The sequence below is a fragment of the Nestor notabilis genome, unplaced genomic scaffold (genome assembly GCF_000696875.1).
Source record: "Nestor notabilis isolate BGI_N333 unplaced genomic scaffold, ASM69687v1 scaffold12829, whole genome shotgun sequence".
NCBI lineage: Eukaryota > Metazoa > Chordata > Aves > Psittaciformes > Psittacidae > Nestor > Nestor notabilis.
In genome coordinates, this window is record NW_009945121.1 from 27,015 (window position 1) to 49,112 (window position 22,098).

General features: G+C 40.3%; 1 protein-coding gene across 1 annotated transcript in view; it reads right to left on the bottom strand.

Moving 5' to 3' along the window:
• Nucleotides 1–22,098, bottom strand: part of KIAA1217 (KIAA1217 ortholog) — a 49,857-nt gene that overhangs the window by 21,152 nt on the left and 6,607 nt on the right. The window contains exons 2-4 of the mRNA XM_010022737.1: nt 19,116–19,165; nt 11,530–11,690; nt 4,806–4,981 (exon numbers count right to left, since the gene is read on the bottom strand). Of these exons, the coding sequence (XP_010021039.1) occupies nt 4,806–4,981; nt 11,530–11,690; nt 19,116–19,165 (387 nt within the window). The remainder of the gene's footprint in view (nt 1–4,805; nt 4,982–11,529; nt 11,691–19,115; nt 19,166–22,098) is intronic.

The following is a 22,098-nucleotide window of genomic DNA, read 5'->3' on the forward strand; positions in this document are numbered from 1 at the left end:
CCGGCAGGCATCAATCCAATGGACCACACGATGGCAGCAAGGGAACGTTTCTCGGGGTATTTTTCTCGCGGAAGAAGCTGCGATAATGCAGATTGCTGTCTCTGTGTCTGCCTTTACAATAAAGGCATAGATACACCAGGCAACCAAAAGATAAGGGCAGAAGCTTAAATTTGTTCATGGATAGAAGGGAGAAAAAGGAACAAACACAGAACAATGTTACAGTCTTTTAGAAGGTTTCTGATTGTTGGACATACAGGGATAAAGGGAAGACTTCCAGGTAGCTGACAAGGGCTTTCTTTCCCCTTTGTTATTTGAACAGAAACAGAAAGGTCATCATAAAGCCCCTTAAATTCCATACAGTGATACTATCAAACAAGACAACTGATCCTGAAATTACTCAGGGGATAACATATTACATGGCCTCATGTGGTTAACTGCAAGGGAAAAGAAACTTCAGCCTTCAGAAGCCGAAGTCTGAAACAGATCCAGCAGTCTCCAGCATTTCTTTTCCACCGCTGGGGAAGCAATTTGTCTTTATAGATTGGACTGAGCAAACCCAATTAACAAGAAACTCACATTAATGCAGTTTCAGAAGGCTAATACAAGATAAATTATTTTTCTGCATCTGTGTTTTACCCAGCAGAGCCAAAGCAAACTCTTATGCTGAAATCTTTCTTTAGGCAAAAAAGCATCAGAGGATCTGTCTCAGATTGCAGTATCAGTAGAACAGGTTATAAAACAAACTGACAAAATTAATAGTAACAAATCACCCAGGCCAGATGGTATGTGCCCTGGAGTTCAATAACGCCTCGAGGGTGAAAGAGTTGAACTATTAATACTAAGCATCTAACTACTTGATTAAAATTGCTTTGGCATCAGAATAGTGGAAAGTGTCAGGGATGATACAAATACATTTTTTAAAAGGGGATGGGACTATCCAGGGAACTGTATTCTGGTGAGACTGACATCTAGACTGGTGTAATTGATAGATACCAAAATAAAGAATAAACAGTAAAGAATTAGTGGACCAATGGATAAATATACTGTGTTAGGGAGTAATTAATGTGATTTGTGCAATGCAAAGGTAAGTCTCACAAATCCACAAGGAAACAACAAACACATAGGGACAAATTATAGCCCAAAAAGCTTTCAGCAAGGTACCTGAGCAAAAGCTTTCAAGAAAGCGAAGTTGCCATGGGACAAGATAAAAAATTCTCTCATGGATAAAGCAGTGGAAGTAGAGGGAAGGGATCAGTGAACAGCTTACTCAATGAATGCAGTTTGCTGGTGGGTTCCACAGGGATTGGTGCTAGGACTGGCTTTTCAACGTATTATAAATTATTTAGAAAAAAGGATGAATAGTATAGTAAAAAAAAATTTCCAAAGGATATTACATTATTCAGGGGAATAAAAATGCAAGGTGACTGCAGAAGGCTGCAGATGAACCATTTGACACTAACTGACCAGGAAAAAGCCAAAGGTTAAATTAACTCCTAATAAAAGTAAAGTAATGCTCTTGAGGAGAAATAAAACCAAACCCAATCCCACCTAAAACCAACAAGCCCCAAACCCTAAGTTATCATACAGAATAATGAACTTTGAACTGATACTCATCCTTTGTGAGATGTCAGATTTGTAATGGAAAGCTTATGTGGAACAGGAGGACAGGGAAGCCATCACATGAAGTCATGGTGTATCCATGTTTGATGTAGCTATTGCAGGCTCTACTCTCCCTATCCCCATCCCCCATGTGCCCTAAAGTTAGAAAGGGCATAGAGAAAGGCAACAAGATGACAAAATGTATAGAAAGGCTTCTACAAGAGAAGTAAGACTAAGCAGACTATGGTTTTTTAGGCTGGAAAAGGTATGAGTGGGGGAAAAGAAAGTGGAAAAGGAGTGGGGGAACATCTCTAACATCATGACTAGCATGGTGAGAGTGAATATTCTGCTGTGAATGATTTAAGAGTTTGGGGACTGATTGACAGATGAAAGATTCAAAAACAAAGAAAAAGAGATTCTTTCTGCCCAGGAAAAGGACTACTCTATAGAATTCATTGCACCCAGATGCTGTAGACAACAAAGTTTACATGAATTTTTAAAAATGCTAAGAAGTTCATGAAAAGTAAACAATCCATGTGGAGCTTTTGCATATGAAGATACCAAGATTGGAAAATCCCTGAGCTGCAAGTCATTAAAAGCAAGGAGATGAGCTCTGAGCCATGTTCTTATATCTTTTCTGAAGTATCTGTAACCAGTGGCTCTCTAACACTACTAAGTGGGGTTTTGTTTTTACTGAGTTATTCTTTTACAGTTACTCTTAATTAAAAAGTCTGATACTTTTCCTAACAAAATATAAATTGTAACTTTGTATGGATCATATCCAATTAGACAGATTGGCTGTGGCTATAATTTAAATTACTGTGCTTATAAAACTCCCTCTATTAAAGTGCTTACAATAATTTACAATATAGTAGTCATACCTCTAACATGCTTCTCACAACATAAATACTTCATTAGTCAATGTGTCATATCATCATCTGTAATTGGTCTGGTAGTTTTTAAGGCTAGTATCTACGACACCAGAAGTGTCACGTATGACATCTCTAATGTTGAATCGAAAGACTAGATAGAAAAAACCCTACCCAGTTAATTCTGAGTGTGTATTTCACTGTTACAAGACTGCATAAACACTACGTGTAACTGTGTTCCCTAGATTTCATTAGGTATCTCTGAACTGTAATCCTGCTACAGCTGTGACACACATGGGTACACTTCTGTAGGCACCATCACAAATGGTACTCCACAGAAAACTTCTCTCAAATGTACACTGACGCATCTGTTGTTTACAACATAAACCCACCAATATTCTTATTTCTACTTCTCCCAACGATAATCTTCAGAAGAGCAGAAAGGAGAACTTTTAAAGCTGAGATTTATCACTTCAGAGTAATAAACACACTTTTGTAAGTACTGCAGAAATCCTTAGGCTGTCCTGTCTTGCATGAGGCCGGTCTACTGATTTAGTTGCATGATTTAGAAAAGGTCAAGAGGGCAACAGTTGAAATTCTAAGAAATGGTACATTTTTTTGCCCTGTTGCTTTGCATTTGTTTATATATCTGCACTGGGATCAGCTTAATTGAAAGTGCCTATATAGAGTGCTAATCCTTTTCAGTGACATTTGATGTTTAATTTTGTGGTGTATGCTCTTCATTATTAACAGCCATCAGCTGCTGAACTGATGTTGTCATTTGTTGTCAGATGTGGCAATGGGCTCTGATCCTGCAAACGTGCAAATGTATGACAAAGAAATCTTGCTGGACACCACTGATGGGGTTTTTTTGTGATTTTATGTTTGTTTCTAGCATGTCTCTAAAAGGGTTGAGCTAACATTTACAGCCCATGAATGATCCAAGTAAGACATTTTCCTGTAACATTAACAAATGAAGCAGCACAGAAGCAGCAGAAACTCTGTGAACAGAAAAAATTCCAAACACTGATAAACCAGAACCATATTGCAATCAAAGTCATATCCTAAATGAACAGCTGTAACAACTACTGCCATGTGCACTTGACCTCACTCAGTATCCATTTTATGAGGCAATGCTATAAACAGCCATCACACAAATTGTTCTTTCCACAGAGAACAAACAATCTAGAAGCTAAGCAACAAGGTACACAGGAATAACATGATGAACAGGAGGGTAATTACTTAAGACTATAACACAATGTTATTTAAGACTACAAATCAGCTGAAAGGATTATATACACTAGCATGGACTGTTACTGCACATGCAACTTCTCTTCACAGAAAAGAGACTCCCTTAATAACAGTTGACTTTGTCTTTACAGATGCACCATTTTTATTACAAATCTTACTAATCTGACAATACATTGATCAACAGGAAAGATTTACTCTCCTTAGCTGTCAAGAACTGCACCCTTATGACTCTTCCATCATCGTTTCCAGGGAGAAACTGACTAGAAAGTTTCTCTCTACTATGGAGCAATTCTTCAGCCGTGAACTACATTCAGTAATGAGAAATAATTAGTTATATAGCATCTTGCAAATGTGAGTCTTAGAACTAGTTAAATTGCTTATTGATTTCACCTTCATCTTGCCTCCTGCTGACTCTGAACATGGATTAAAACAAACAACTGTATCCCACCAGTCTTGGTAGAACAAAGTTTTTTTGTTTACCTTAGTTTACCTTACAAATGAGGTACACAGGAATAAAAAGCCTTTACAAAACAACAAATAAAAATAAAAGTACTTTTATCTGCAGTTAAGTGTATGGAAATCCCAGTAAGTAAATTTCAGATGGCTCTGCTGACTATGATTAAACTTAAATCCCCTATTTATGAGCTTCCCCTACCTATTCTTTGTAACAGCCAAAGTACTTACTATTGCAATCTGATTTTTGTACTTAAACCCAAACTCATTACCTTCCTTTGCATCCATTTGCTCTTGAGGAAATTCCTGCCTCCTTCCCTAAAGCATAATATATATAAAGCTGAAGATAAGAGCTAGGGTAGGGGGAGGCTTTCAGAAGACAGGTGGTCATGGTCCTTGTATTCATCTGCCCCTTTACAGGGGACTTCTGAAGAGGCTGGAACTCTTCATACAAGAGGACTTACCTACCAGTGATTTGTATAACACAGTTTTACAGCCAACATGAGTGCAAGGAAACACATCTAAAACAGGACGTGCAGGCGTAGTTTCACTGAAGACAGTGGTGAAAGCTACTACTTTATGCAACAAAAAGCCAGTCAAAAGCAACAAATTCTAAGAGGTTTATCAACTCACCATAACTTCTTTACTATCTTTTCTTCCTCGTTGAGGTATTTCTGCCTTTCTTGTTCCACCAGGTTGCGCTGTCGTTGCACAGGATCTTCCAGCCTCTTCACAGTTTCGATCATTTTGCCATTGATTTCCATCTCTGCTTTCTTCACCATTGCCCTCAGCATCTCCTGGTTCTGCAGCTGTTGCACAAAAGAAATCAACTTCAATTTTTCCTGCTTGACTGACATCCCTGGCAACAGAATACACTGCAGATGCGGAAATATTTTGGGATAAACACAGCCCTACTGTGTGAGAGAGAATTTTTACCTTATTTCCCTCTTTAACTTTACCTATAAACATTATTCTGCAAGGAAGTGTTGGAGCTGAGAAAAGCCTAAATCTGGTTATCTTCTAATGTATATATCTAACTTCAAGTTGCAAACTGACAAACAAAAGATGCTGGGATCTGTTCACCACCTTAGGTGCATAACTTTTGCAAGGCTTCTGGCCTCTTTAGTCTGCTCAGTCCAGCATGAATCAGGAATTAATCATGCCTCATGAGAATGCCGGAAGATTGACTTCCACCTTGTGTCTATCTTGTAAGCTTACATATTGCACTGCCCATACGTGCCTAGTGGATAATCCCACACATTAATGTCAAGGCTGGAACGCACTGCTGTTCTCAGAATGGATTTTTTCAGTCTCTCAAGTGGCAGAGGAAGGATTGTGCCATCCGGTGTAATTTGGTTCAGACATACAGCTCATCTGCAATACAAAGAACCTCCTGCACTGCCAAAAAACCGCCTTCATAATATGGTAATTTTCCTGAGAACTGTAAAAGTCACACCTTCTTTCTTAACTTAGCCTTATATTAAGTACCTAAAGCATTGATTTCTTACTGATATGAAGTTTCAGAGCTAAACACAGCTAAGAAAGCAAACTAGACTGTACTCTCTTGTGGGTAGCCCTAGAGAAGCTATGCCCCACACTCACACGAAGCAAACCTGTTTAAGTCTCTTACTCAAATCACAAATTTCCAAGTGACAAGCAGGGCTCCATCTAGTCACAGCTTTAGGATATAGGCAACACAAACTCTGTTAGCGCAGCAGCCATCTCGTACTGTAAGTTTTTCAAAAACCCCTGTGTCAATTGGGAGATAAAGTTCCAGTTTTAAAACTAGCAATTGAACTGTCAGCTGTCTTCTGAACATCCAGGCTTAACAGCCAAACCACATATAACAAGGAAAGTAACACCACTGCCTAACAGGAAGAATCACAGAAATGGGTTGCCTACAAGACAGTATAATGCAACAGGACTTCTTTTTCAGTTGATTTAAGAGAATGCATGGGATTCAGAGGGGAAAAAAAAACCCAAAACCCTTTGCCTGGGTCATTCTTTCCAATCAAGCATGGGAATTACAGGAACAAGCTCAAATCTCCCCTCCCAACTTTTCAGTCCTTGTGCCTGTCTCTGCCTTCTCTAGCGACACAAGTGCAATGGGAGGGAGGGTGACACTTCACTGAAGTGTAGGAGTGGGGCTGAGCTGCGACAAGCAGGAGGTGTTAGCTCAAAACTCAGCTGAAGATAAGTGTTAGCTGTTAGGGAGAAAAATGAAGCTGGAAAACATTTGAAACAGCACAGATTTATAAACATTGTCAGCTGCTTTATACCAGACTGGATCCTTCTGAAGACAGTGCATATGTGTATTTTTCCCCGCTATGGGATTAATGTTTGGATTTGATAAATTAAAACCTCTTACAGCAGGCCAGCACAGCTGAGACACACTTCTCTTTCATTGTGCCATATTTTCAAGAAGGAAAACATAAATGAATGAATAAATGAGTGAATGAACATGTAACACTTCAGTCATACAGTTTATTCACAGCTCTTTAAAAAGTGGGGAAATTTGACACAGGGAAGTGACTTGGGATATATGAAACAACTGATCTGAGGTCAGTGAGAAGGTCAGTGAGAAGGAGCCAGGCTTAAGTCTCAGATGTCCAGAATGTAAGTCTCTATGTTCCTCAGCTAGGAACAGTGACCCCAGTAATACCAAAATTAAGTATATGTGTGTGGGTGAGGTTAGGCAATGGCAGGTACACTTTTTTCCCCTATTATGAAGGTATATAGAGGATCTGTATTTATTGTAGTGACACCTACAGCTAAGGTGCTTGTCACTTCCAGTTATGCAGTGCTTGAACAGTATTAGAAAGTTTCAGTAATAAAAATTCATTCATTTCTGATTACAAGGTTAGGGAATAAAAATACAGCTCTGCAATATTTCAGAAAGCTTGTATGATGAGGACTCCCAAACCTCAATGTCTGGAGTGAGCTCTTGAAGTCTGGGAAATGACTCATCTTGGAAACAAAGAGATGTTTTTGCTATTTCTATGAGAATTCATGCAACACTTGGCTAATTCTGGAAAACCTGGTTTTGTTCATGCTTGGGGAACAGGGACAGAAGAAGATGAGAAGGAAGAGGTACAGATGGGTGCAGAGAAAGAAGAGAAGGAACCAGAGGAGAGGAGTAATTGTGGGTTTAAGCAGGGCAGAGTCACCATTCAAAGGACAACATAAGTGAGGGCAAACAGGAGCAGAGGGGAAGAGATGTGGCTGAGGAAGAGGAGGAAGTCTCTGGCCAGTATAGAACATTTACCTCCACATTCGGGAATTGAACTTGATTCTTACCTTTCTTCCACCAGCAGGTATCAGATCTCAGACCCCTTGTCTAAGTGCGCATCCCATTTGTCCCTCAGACTCTACCACCACAAGTGGAAGAAGTTTTATGTATCTATCTGCCAAATTTATTTTGGTTCCACAGAGTAGAACTTTTTGTACTGTAGCTTCGCTTGAAAACAAGCCAAATAAACAATCTTAGACATTCATGCTTGAAAAGAAACTTTGTTGAAACAATCTTCAAGTTCCAAAGTCAAGTGCCCAAAGGTAAGGAAAAGCAATGCAGGCTTTCCTGTTACCACCAACTGGCAATTTCTTGCTAATTGGAGTTAACTTGACTTGTAACTGCAAGCAGCAATCAAACAGAAAGAAATTTCACATGCTCATTTAGATTTTCAGCATCCTCCTCCACATTCATTACCCTTGGCTCTCACTCCCAGCCTTACTAATCCCTCCAGATACCTACCTTGTCCCTCTTCTTCATCTACTGCTTCAGCCATTATCTATTACTGCTCTCTCACAAGTCTCCCAGCACTGCCTCTGGCACCCACTTCAAGAATAAACTGAACCTGTTTAGATGGCTTTAACCAGTTATCATCTATGAGATTTGTAACTGGGAAATAAGTATTAGTTCACAGTCTTGCTTCTCATTAGGAGACAAGCATGACCTGTCCAGTGGGAGCAGGACCTGTCCTGCTGGGAGGGGCATCTGGGCCACCCACCTCTCCACACACTACTACAGTGCACAGCCACAAGCAGGGACTGACTGCCTCCAGCTCAGGATCTCTGTAGAATCTGATTATCTAATTCCTAAAGTTTGTTACCATACACAGATTAAACGTAGTCTCACCAATTCTATAATTCAGATCAAAACATATTTGAATTTCTAATTCAAAGTTACACTTGTGAGACTGAGTATCATATACCATTCATGACAGTATTGTTATTATATTTTCCATCCTTTTTGCAGCACTTATTTCCCTGCAAATAATACATTATGTGAAGGAAAAGTATACATGTATACACATTCCTAATGCTGACCCTTAATCATGTCTAACTGCCTTCCCTTAAAATGTGTTCAACTAAGGAAAGAAAGTAATAGACAAAAAAAATCCAACGTACACATAAGCTAGTGATATATACCATAAACATGAGCTCTAAGCCTTGGTTCAAACCTGCCACTAAGAGTTCTCATTATCTGGGAGTGCAGAATGAACAACCCCACTGAACTCATCATGGACTCCAGTCTTACCAACAACAAATGCCTCCAGGATACAGGTTGGGTTATAGCCTATCTCTGGCAATGACAAAAACACCATGGCACCATGAAACTAGTGCTTCTTGAGTATCTCTGAAAATGAGAGCATTTAAGGAAGATGCTAGTGGGGTAGCAAGAAGCGTATCTAACCTCTAGCAACAGCCATGATGCAAATGTCTTTATTTTAAGAATCTCTGGTGAAAATCCAACCACAGAATAAAACAGTCTTAACTTTTTGGTTGCATCTGGTAACATACACATTTAACTGGTATGTGAATCAATACAGCTGGATCAATTGCTGCTGGATATGGTTCAAAAGAGGGCTTTGCCAGAACCGACAAAGGCTACATGAATGAACGGGTGTTTTACACCATGTGTTTCCCTGATTCTATTAAGCAAATGAGTAAGAACTTCAAGTGGTAACATCAAGTGAAAATTGAACCACAGAGAGTATTAAATATAGTTTTATGTCCTGTTCTTGTTTCTTAGTCATCTTGCCAACTTTTTGCCTGTGCAATCATCTCTTTAAGTTCTTCAGAAGTGTTTCTTTTAGTCTGTCAATGTATGAAAAATTCACACAAACAGGAGCAAACTGACTGCCAATCCGGGAGAAACAGTGAAAGCTAAAAATACGAAGTAGTCACACATAGTATGCAAACAACCCAGAAAAACAGAAAAATACTTTTTCCTTTTACTTCGAATTATTTTCCAAAAAACACAGCACAAAATCTTTTCATTAGAAGTGTGATATTTCATCACTCTTCAGTTTAAAATACCAGCTGCTTCAATTACTGCACTACAAATTATGAGCTCTTTTCAAAATAATTCCACCCTTTTGGAAAAACCATGACAAAACCTCACTCTCAGGAACATAATTTAGATGTAATATACCAAAGCTTTCCTTGAGCCACAGGTTCTTCCATCCGACTATCACAAATCTGCCCACTTCCTACTGGCATGATGCACCGAATTTACTATCATTTCTGCAATAAGGGAAGCCAGCCAGAGTTAATGAACACACTTGGGATACGTCCTTTTTTCCTTCTCAAGACTTCCTTGACAGCATTGATTTATGCAGATAGTACAAGTTTTTTCACTCCTAAGTACCATAATGTTATATGTGATCAAAAGCAAGGTTGCCACCCCAGGCAGGGCCTGGAGACAAGTTGCAGCTGGGGAAATGCCACCTCTTTGGTGAGCGGGCCACATGAGAATGATGTGCATTGCCTCCAGCCCACCACTGCGACCTCCATCCCACTTTAGGAAGCCATATGCTAAGCACAGCTGGTGGCCAGGTGTCTGAGATGACTCTGCATTTGGCACATGGGGTTACAAAAGGACAGAGGGGCTGCGGTGGTTTGCAGCACCAATGTGTAAGAATACGCACTTATACATAACATGCCAGGGCAGAGATCCCAAACCAGAGTCTTGACATTTGATGGGAATCATGATGGCCAGCACGTAGGCAGCACTGCTGAGAACAGCTTTTGAAAGATGCATTTGCTATAGGAACATACTCATTATAAGCTGAAAATGTAAACACATAGGTGCTGTATCACAGGCAGAGGTCACCTCGCTGACTCAACTGTTTGCTCTAAATGCCTTTAGCCACCTCTTCATTACCAGAAAACTGAGTACAGAACCTTGTCACAGCATCTTCAGTCTCAGCCACACTTTATTTATCCTGGTGTTCACCTCACCCTTCTGCTCCCTTGCCCTATAACTGGTTCATAATTCAATTTCCTCTAGTTAAAGAAGCGATGGCAAAATGTGCTCTGAATTCTGATGTGTATTATCATTATTCTGTTCAAAAATTAATCAGCAAATCAAAGGAGATTGACACAGTACCATTCCCATCTTCAAAACCACCTGGTCATAATAGCAGTAGCTGCAGCCCTACAATACCAAACATGTGATGTCACTTTCCAGGCAAGAAGGACTGGCAGAGTATTAAAGTTTCCCATGCTGTCCACTTTGTCTTACAAGAAATTGCTTTACCTCCTTTCGCATCTTCTGAGCAATTCAGTTTCCAATTAAGTGAAGGGCTGAAGACCTGTGCAGCTGCATATGCTTACTTTCACAGTGTCTAACATGAACAGCATATATTTACATTTGCAGCATGATGGTATGTGTCAGCAGAATGTTTTTGTTAACTCATCATTGTTCTTATTGTTTCTTGTAGGTTTTGAGATGTTGATGTGTGTTAGGAAGGTACTGGTAAAATGTGAATATAAGAAAGGCAAAACGAACCTTTGCAGCAACTTTTGAAATATCTTTTTTCCTTGCTGCTCAAGTTGGTTATTCTTCTGGATTCTGTAAATACAGGACTCGAGCTCTGGCTTAATGCATATCTACTGATCCTCAGCTACATTTGGGTTTCCTAACATCAAAGATGTTTATTCAGGAACTTTAAAACTGTCTCAATAGTAAACAGTATGGAGCAGAAACATGGCTCTTCTAACATGTTTATACAGCACATAGCATAGCAACGTCCAAACTGTAATCACAGACTTGATATTATTGTAATATAGATACTTGTTTAATGTCTAGAGTCAACAAGCAAAGCTAGGAAGTAAGGTTTTTTATCAATATCTGAGCAGCAGTAGTTAAACTGAGTTAATTCTCATGCCTTGAGGACCATGTAAGTGGTGTATGCTAGAGCACAATACCCTTTTGTATCTATAACAGTTGGGTATTCTCTTTGCTTAGAACTCTGCTTCTGAGAATCACTCGTACAAAAGGGGGAGCAGGGGAGAGGGAGAGAGAGGGAGGGAGGAAGAGGGCATTTGCTGTCTATTAGCCAGATAAGCATACCTGTAGTTGCTTCATCTGATGTAGCTGCAGCCGCAGATCCGACACATTGCGTTTCATCCCATGCAGGCTGACTTGCATTGATGGGGTTCCAGCAGGGTGATGGATGACAGCAGATTCCACAGTTGCCAATGCGTTCTTCCCACCAGATATGTTAGCAGCACCTACAATAAGCCGCAGCACAGGCTGAGCTCACCAGCAGAGAAGGTGCAAACATGATCCTTCCTCTGCCTATTGAATTTACATGTATTTCACACGGACAGGCGAGAAAAGTAAATTATGGCTGCCAATGATCAGTATTAACAGAGGACTGGCACCTTCTTATCCATTGTATTTTGAGGGAAGACTGTACAATATCAGAGTGTTTCTGCGCTGGAGCCTCAGCCATACCTGAGGACTGCATTACCACAGGACTGCTTCCTACCACATGTAGTGGAGATGGAGTAATAAGCTATAACTGCGGATTACAGAAAACAGCAGCAAATCAAACTGGTGCTGAAAGTAGCTTCGAGGTTGTCCTCCCAGGAGGCATCTGAGACTGAGTTGATGCACATTCCCAGGAGTCCTGAACTGTGTATTCATTGATTAATTATCACTGGAGAGAGATTCAGTCAAACTGCCAAGTGTGGGGAAAAGTTTTCTATAGAGAACCTTGCTTTCCTGCTTGAAGAACAAATGCGTTACTTCTATCAAGTGTCTCCAACTGCTACTGTATAAAAGCAGAAGAGAAATGGAACAATGGTGTGGCAGAGAACTGCTCTCCAGCCATGTTGCCTCTACCTATTCCCTTTAGTCTGTCATTTATTCAGGACTGTGTTTCAAAGGAATGCAGCTTAACACAAAGAAGTGAGCTCGCCTGTACTCTGAGAATAACCATCAATATGCTCACAAGACTTTCTTCATTGAATAATTCTGTTCCTCTACACAGCACCAACATCAAGCTTGTTCTTTTCAGTCTCAAATAACTGGGAAGAAGCTTTATTTACAGAGTACAAGCAAATTCCAGCTCATCAGCTGACAGTCATGTTACGGCTTCTTCTAGCAATTTGCACTTACATACCTATATGTGTCCCTTCCCCTCCCCACCACCAACAGAGAAAATGACAGACTGTCAGTAGGACACACTCCATTTTCTAAGTCCAGGACTATGTTGATCACAGTGCCAGATCCATCTTGCCTCTTGGGCTCAGATGGCTGCTGCTCCACGAACTACTGCATTATCAGCTCCTCATTGCAAGAAAGACCTTGAGGTGCTGGAGAGTGTCCAAACAAAAGCAACGAAGCCAGTGAAGGGTCTGGAGCACAAGTCTTACGAGGAGCAGCTGAGGGAACTGGGGTTTTGTAGCCTGGAGGAAAGGAGGCTCAGGGGAAACCTTATTGCTCACTACAACTACCTGAAAGGAGGTTGGAGTGAGGTGGGTGTCAGTCTCTTCTCCCAAGAATCAAGTGATAGGACAAGCGGAAATGGCCTCAAGTTGTGCCAGGGAAGGTTTAAACTGGATACTAGGAAAAAATTATTCCCCAAAAGGGTTGTCCAGCATTGGAACAGGGTGCTCAGGGAACTGGTGGAGTCACCATCCCTGGAGGTATTTAAAAGATATGTAGATGTGGTGCTTAGGGCCATGGTTTATTGGTGGACTTGGCAGTGTTAGGTTTATGGTTGGACTTGACGATCTTAAAGGTCTTTTCAAACCTACATAATTGTATGATTCTGTTCTATGATTATGTCATTCACCACTTCATTTCCTTCCTTCTCTACAAATAAAACAAAAAAATCTGAGGAAACAGAATATAACTCATCAGTGGATCACAGGGATTTTGGTTATCATTTGTTCCCACAAGCACTCATTCTATCAAGTTCAATGAAATCAAACAGAAACTAGTGTTGCACGCTTGCCTTTGCCTGCTGAAGGCAAATTTTCAGTGCTCCAAAGGGCACGATACATTTTTCTGGCTGGAATGAGTATGAACCCATGAGTGGTAAGTTTTATCCCTGCCCTCTCATGGCTAATAGTCTTTTCAACCAGTAAAATCTCCAAATGTGCCCATGAGTACAGCTCAGCATAAAAGCACATTGTTATTCCTTTGCCAATAGGTGTGGATATCTCAAACATAGCCTTTGCAAAACTCATCTGGGGGAAGCATTTTCAAAAGATGGAAATTACACCCAACTATTTTTATTTAAAAGTGGGCCAAAAGGTTTCTGAAGAATCATGTGTCTTGCTTTACCTACATTTGCAATTCCTGTCAGTAAAAGCACACACCCCTCTGGCTGCACTCATGCTATATATGGGATGCCATGCCCCAGGCTTCCAGGGACATGCTCATACAAAAAGCTGTTCTAAGGCTGGTGATGGCTGTTGTAATGCTATACCTTACTCAAGCGTGCTCCAGCTAGATCTGCTTGGTGCTTCAACAACTGCACTCTTCATTTCACTGCTGAGCAAGCTGCTGCACATTTTTGCTATACTCCAGTGTCATTCAATGCTCTCTTGACTTTCAAAGAGCTGCTTAACAGAAAGCAAGACTCAAGAAATAAAAAGTCCTTGTTCACTGCCATTCTGTACCCACTCCATGCTTCAGTCTAACATATGCTAATACTTGTCTGTCTACATGTACACTGCAGTTTTTCCTACAGTCAAGCATCTATTTCCCTCCCACATGCACTATTTTTTGCTTTTTTTTTTAAGAAAAGGATATTTAGTTCATAAACCCTACAGACGGAAACCCCCAGAGAGTCTGAAAAATGTGGATAAGCCTCCAAGAGTTCTGATCTCCAGCCACAAATCTAGACTATTTTTGAAAGCACATCTACCTTTCTGCTATTTTTTGCCTCAAGCAAAAGCTCCAAAAACTCAGCCCCCGACCCTGTGATAATGTAGCCAAGACATGAATCAGTCCCGCCAGCCTCTTCCCCCATGCTGGACCCCAGTCAATTCACATATTTTCTCAGTAAGGGGTGCCTGCTTTACTCTTAGTGTAGATGGACTGTGATCTGCTTCTGTAAGCAATAAATGTCTCTGACTCCCTACAAAGAAGCTTTCCTGCTCTTCTGCTGCAAGGCCACCTCTTCTCACCATTAGGTACTCTCCAGTGCCACAGAGTCCCTGCTGCAGAGTGTGCTCAGAGCCTGTGGAGCATGACATGGGACTCTCAAGGGTGTGAAACACAACCACAGACACTGAGTGAGCATGGGGACACAGTAAGGATCAGAAGCTAATTTCTCAGACACATATTTTCATCAAAAAGGAATAAAAGGGCAGCTGAATGAAGGGTTGTTTCATCTAGGGAGTATTGCTCGCTTTTGGAAATAGTCCCAGACTGTAGCTTTGCGATTAGATGTGCGGCCAGATGGACTGAAGGGAAAGAAACAGCATTGGCTCTCAGGTTTTTAAATAAACCCTTGCTGGAGCTAGGTATGGGGGCTTGAATGCAGAAACTCTCATAATTCCCTAATACTCTGGACAAAACCCAAATGTTAACTTCTTTTTCTTTTAGCTAATGAACTAAACTGACATTTCTAAAGCACAAATAGAACTGACGTGCAAAAAGTGGAATGGTTTGCTATTTGCCCAGGCTCAGGAAGGTATGGAACACAACTTCTACTCCCTGACACTTGACCTTTGCTACGGTTGCGAAGACTGCTCTCCTTCTATTTTCCACATCTTATTTTTCTTTCTAAAATGTTAAGACTTTATTTTGAGCAGGCTAGAAAAAAGGCCACCAGAAGATACCCAGCAATGTTTCTTCACAAATTACTCATATCTATAAAGAACCACAACATTTTCAAGCATCATTTGGGGAAAACACCTGACAGTTATTTAGTTCTCTTTCCATCCAGTTAGAATTCACTAAACAAATAGGCAAATGCAATGTTAATGTTGCAATTCCATCATTAAAAATCTGTTATGGCCAGGCACTAAAGTACTATCAAAAGAATAAAATAGTCTATATATATATATTACTGTTCAGCTTCAGCTCATTGATCCAGAATGGAATCAGGATCATGTTTTACCTGCAAACACTGGCAGAGTTCAAAGACTGGTATGATCTGTCTTTGAATCTGAGACATGCAGATATGGATGATGTTTTTAATTCACAGATCATCACAGCGAGAGTCATGCATGTGAAAAAAACACACAGATATAGACATGACAAGACAGTTCATAACAACCAAGGAATCAAATCTGAGCCCTACATGTGTAATACTTCTCCCTGCTGCCATCTCCCTCTCTGGGTTTGTACTCATGGTGTTAGTGCAGAAAGATGTACTCCTTGATGTCTTTTCCGGAAATACTGAAATGCCCTTCTTCCTCTTCCAACAAGGCATCAGCTAGCAAAGAACTATTGTTTTGGTTTTTTTTCTGGTAATCCATTATACACCAGATCTTATTTTAATCAATGAACCCAGGATTTAATCTATCGATCTCACCACTTGATGAAGAAAAATATGACAGAAAAGATAGTGAGCATTTCTCAGCACATTTGTTAGTAATCTCAAGGAGACTTTTCCTAGTACAATTTGGGTTTAGAGTCACATGCCATTCCTATGTGAAGAGTCCCTTGTTTGAAAAGCCATTCACTTTTGATGAACTGAAGAAGGTTATAAGGATTCAGTCATGGGATTTATCCTAACATTAGTAGAAGAGACACAGCCAGTCTTTGAAAGGTTACTGCTCTTTGAACCCACCCCCTATGAAAGAACTGAGCATAAAGCAATAAAACATAAGAAATGTAGATAAGCACGATTGTTAGAGGCTCTTTTTCCACAGTGGAAAAGCACTTTTATTTAGGCTTTTTAATATTTGAGGCTAAAGAATCCACTACAGACTAGCAAAGCAAAACATGCTAAATACAACAATTTGGTTTATATGAAAACCAAAGTATTTGCAATCTAGCTATATAAAGTTACCTAGGATGTAGAAATGTTGGTTTCTTTCCCTTCCCAAGTGAGCTAGTTCTCTATTTTTTGCATGAAAGTCTCCTATCATTGGAACACATACTATAAAATACAATGTTGGTTCAACACTGATGAGCCAATTTTATCCTCCACAGATGTTTTATTGTTCTGGATGGGAAGCTGTTCACGTTTCTGCTTACCAGTATTCTAGAAAGGACTGCTCAATCAACACTTTGTACTACTTTTTCTTTCAAATAGACTTTGAAATTGCTAAAACTGTTATCTCAGTGCACAGTTGTCAAGTGCAACTGTATACTGAGAGAGTCAACAGTCTAAATGGCTATACTTATTAAGGATTGGGGTGAATTGAAGAACAAAACAGCGGTTGACAGAAGTATTTTTGGATGCTGCTGGCATGTTTAAACCCAAGCATATTTACAAAAAGGAGAAACATTCTGTAGCATATTCTGGCAGATTGCCTAATTTCCAAGTAATCAGGGACTGCATCGACTTACTAGACCCTGTCACGTGCAATTTCAAAAGCAAGTACAAAAGCAAAATATTCTATTATACAGGACTATTCTATTAGACAGCACTCTTTGGTAATAGCTGCTGTGGGTTACAATGCTGTAGTATATTAGGGTCAGTATCACACCTTGTTTCCCTTTAATTTAATTTAAAGGCAATTTAATCTGGTGGCTGAGCTGTGCTGGAAAAACTGGATTTAGGGTTGAAGATGCAGGATTTCAACTATACTTTATAGCACTGATAGGGATCCTTGCAGATGAATGGCTGCATCGCTTGTCCCCTCTGCCCTATCCCCATCAGCCAAGTGATCAGAAAGGCATCTGTTGGCTACCCTGAATGCTGGTATCCTTACTCACATGCTGGATATGGGCATGGCCATGTGACAATGTCAATGTCTCTGTCAGTACATGACAGATGCTGATCTGGTCTTTTGACAGTAAATTACACGCACCACTCTCCACTCCCCATGCTTGAACATGCAGCTGTTTGTTAGATGTAATTTTGCCATTTCAGGGACTTGTGTTCAGTCATACGGTAAGTATAGTGAGAGAGGAATCTTTAACAACAGTGGCATGCAATGGTTGCTGGTCAGATGAACCATTCTATTCTGATGGGCTGGGCATGACTTCCACACTGTGCAATCCACACCTTTGCTTTGTGTAGGCCTGTTTCCCAATTACTATTATTCCATTTCTCATTTGATTTAGAGCACATTCACACACACACACAAATCACTAGATAATTTAGGTTAAAAGAGACCTCTGGAAGTCATCTGGTCCAAACTCATAGCAGGGCACTCTTAGATCAGAATGTCCAGCTCAGTGTCCCCCACAAAGTATTTATCTGAATTAGTACAAACACAATGCAAATGGAAAGGCCAAACAACAATACAATACAAAGAAGAACACAAGGCATTGTGTGTGCAGGTTTTGATGGTTTCATAGGTGCTTGATATGAGACGAGACCTGTGCGAGTAGGAAATACCATAAATTCTTAGTGTATAATGACACTGAAATAGGGGAAGTCTAAGAGCATTTTGCAGCTGTTTTGAAAAATGATGGACTTCTCAGTAAGTTGTCAGAAACTGACAAATTACAACTTCTTTCTTCACAGCTTTAAGTATTGCTCTCTCCATGCAGGGGCTGGCAGGAAGAGAAGAGTTGGAACAGGACCAGAGAGTGGCTTGGGAGAAAAGCTCCAGTACCAGGACTTCAGCACTTTCTCTCTCGCATATGCTTTATAGTTTCCAGGTCTGGTTTGATTTCTGTTGGTTAGGAGGACATACTGCAATTCCAGACAAACAGGAATCCTGAACGTGAACTAACAGCTCTAACAGAAAAGCTAGTTAAGAGTATAACATGTTTGCTACTACGTGTGGTTTACTACCTGCCAGCGCACAGACCTCCCTGTGGGAACAGCATTACCAGGAAGTAAGGAACTGCCTTTATTTGCATTCAGTGAATGGCAAAGAGTGAAAAGAAGGCATACAAACACAAACACACCCTGAAGACATCTCCAGCAGCAGCCCATACACAAACAGCTCCAATCACATGGAGATCTTTTTTCACAACAGCCTGAACTCCATCTTTTAAACACTTAACAGCTCTCCAAGTGGGAATCTAAAAGAAGACCAGCTCTTATTGGCTTCATAACTGATGCTTGCTCAGAACAGTTTAGGCACAGGCTAATAATTAGTAACAGATCAATGCGGCTTAATTAGAGAAAGTGCTATCTTGCTGACTGTTAAATTCCCTAATGTCATTACATCCATACCACCCTACTGACAAAAGAACCTTAGAGAACAGTTCAGATGACCAGAATAGGAATGAAATATTTAGCCTTCTACAGCAAACTGGATACATCTGGGATTAATGACAGATACCTACTACAGATGGGATGAGTCACTGGAAAATTCACCATATGCAGAGACTGTGTATCTCATTTAAACCATCCAGTGCAGGTGTGAAATTCATTCCACAGACCACCTCAACCTGTCAGAAATTCCCCTCTTGACAAATACGTGATCAACTCCCATGTCTTGAACTTCAGCTTCAGTTCTGACACTACAGCAATGGAAATTTAGGTAAAATTGACATTTCTATAAGGGATGCTAGTAATGTTAGAGAGGAAGAATTTGTAAATTAGAAGTAAATTATCTTACCTGCAGTGTCAGTGCTGCTCTTGCTGGACACAATTTTCATCATCTTCTCACTAAGTAATAAAAAGAAAAATCATTATTTTAACATACTAACAATAAAACTGTAATGAAGTCTATAATCGGCAAACTAAATGGCCTTGTCTAGCATATATATTTATAATTTAAATCACCAGTAGCTTGTCAGTTGCTTTTTTTTCTTTTTACAATCAGCTTTTAATACAAGTTAAGCAAGGAATGGAGTGTAAGAAGTAGAAAGCACAGAGATGTAGCTACATTGATTCGTTTTAACACAAAGAAGAGTAATGCAGTTAATCTCCATCTATCGTTTGGCATATTCTTCCTCTCTGCCTAGCATTCTCATGGGGATGGTAAAGATATTTAAGAATGATTGAGCATTAAGGATTTTTTTACTATTACATTCAAATACTATTTTGTTGATTGATTGCTAAAATCATTACAGAGAAACAGATTTAATGAATTCTTTTTTTACCTAGAAGCATCTTTGCTATTACTTGTATTTGGCCCTTTAAAAAGCGCAGACTGAACAAGACCAGTTAAACTGGCAATCTGTTTCTCCATGGCTTGTATCCTCTCTCTGTAAGACAAGAGAACCGTTTGTTAAAGCCAGGTATATTTGCTTTCAGACTTGTTTTTCTAGGTGAATGATTACCACAGGACTGGAAAGACACTACAGAGCTTGTGCAAAGGCCCACGGGTACCAGTTTGCATATACCTTGTTGCAGCAACTTACCGCATCTTGGTTTGGACAGCTTTTGCATGGTAACAGACAATAAAAAAGACATCTGCTTGGTTAAAAAAGAACAAACCAAACAACCACTCAAGTAATAAACTTCTAACGATCTCATGAGACAGGCATCTAAAACAATCAGTTAATGCCTCTTGGAACTAGTGAAAATAATCTTTTTCTGCATTGCATACATTTTCTCTTCTGCATACACCAGGAAAATAGTTTTGCCTGCATATAAGGTTTCAGGATTAAAGACTTTACACTTCTTGTTACTATCTTTACTTGCCACAAACCCAGGATTTTTGTCTGCAAAGCATTTAATCTGCCCAAGCTGACTACTTCTGAGGCCAAATCCTTTGCACCTGACATCACAACTGTCTGCTTTGGAAAGGACAGCAACATGACAGACAGGCACAGGACACCAAATGCACACTGGACAGTAACATTATCATAAACCAGATTGCTTTCATGCACATATCCTGAAATATTCCTAAAAAGAAGAAGGAAGAAAGAACTGTAACAGGTATGGTCAGTGTTTTCCATAGGTACTAAAGGCCACCAAACAACAATGACTATTTTGGATAGGAAGGCTAACATTTGTGTGTTTATCTGTTTACATAAATGCATATATTTGTCAAGTACCAGGTGACTTCCTCAGTGGGCTACAAACAGCCTTTTGCTCACACAGGTGCCTACTTCCACATGCCAGTATGTCAATGATACATCACACCACAGCCACACATCAACATGGGAGATCAGACAGGACCTTCTGAAAATGCGTCCCTAGATGCCAGCAGTTAAGTGACTGAGGAGACACACAAAAGCAGCTCCTAACAGTGGGCTGTGATTTTGGAAGATGACTCAGAACAAAACTTCTCAAAAAGCAAGTGACCAAGACCAGCAGCGATAACTGATGACAGAAGATGGGACAGATACATGCAGCCCCAGACTCAGCCTGCTACAGGGTCATCCATCACCACTGCAGCATCCTGGGCACATGGGAGCAGCTGAACTCTGGCCACCCCAGCTCCAGTTGAATGCCAACCAGTAAGGGCCAAATAAACTCAGATGTAGGCATTAATACCAGGCAAAAGCAAAATGACATGATACAAAGCAAAAAACCAGCCCAACTTGCAGTCAGCCAGATTATCAAGGCTAATTATTTCATTCACATTCAGAGAATGAAATAGAGCTTTGCTCAGAGATACCATAGCCAGGAGAGACTCCAAGACACCCAGACATTGTGAGAACAGGGCAGCAAAACAAGTAATGAGACGTTAAGAGACACAAGGAGGGAAGAAATGAGTCTTCACTCAGTTCCCAGCCAGCAGATGTGTTCTTACTGCGATTTAATACAGCGGGAGCATCTTACTTTTCTGTCTTCTTGTTGAAAGGTATTTTGAATGGTGGTGAGAAGACTAGTGAATCTGACCTAATTCATTTCAAAGCAAGAAATACATTACAGAATTTCCACTGTTATAAGTTTTAAAATAAGAAACTGGTTCAAGCTACAGTAAGCTTTGGAACAAAAACAAGTACTAAAAGCCTGGGATAAATATATTCTAACAAACTTTAATGCAGCATTTTTGACACTTAATAATGAAAACTTCCCCCCTCCTCCCATCTCCCTCCCCGATAATCATCACAAAACCTTCCTGGAACTAAACTCAATTGGAAGTCTATCTGTTTTACTAATTCATAAATATGATGTTTTTTCCATCCCACATTCGATAATCTGGAAACAATCTTCTGCTTCAAAAGAGATTATGGTAACACAAAGCTGATCTTGTCCTTTGCCATGAAATCTAGGAAAATATGTTGTTAAGAGGGAGAGGGATGTTCCAGAGATAGGAGATGATGAAAAACGAATGAAATACTGGAATCAATTGCACAGAGCACATTATTTTTCATATGGTAAAAGCATTAAGAATGTGAAGAATCTACATGTGCTCTGGAGTTACTCCGTTAAAGACACGGCAGGATTTTCCTGTAGTCGTTTCACCGTAATACCTAGGCTCGTTATGGCCAGCAGCACCAAACATCTCAAAAACAGGTGTCTGAAAAGGAGGTGCCTTTTAGGCATTAAATCAAATGACCTGATTTTGGGAGACCTGGCAGTCTGACTGAAGGTGGTGGGAGGCAGTGTGCTCCAGCGCTGGCAGGCAGGGACAAGGCCAGCCTGGCAGCAGGGCTAAGGTTGGGTCTGACGTGGCTGGGGGGCGGGGGGGCCAGGCCGGG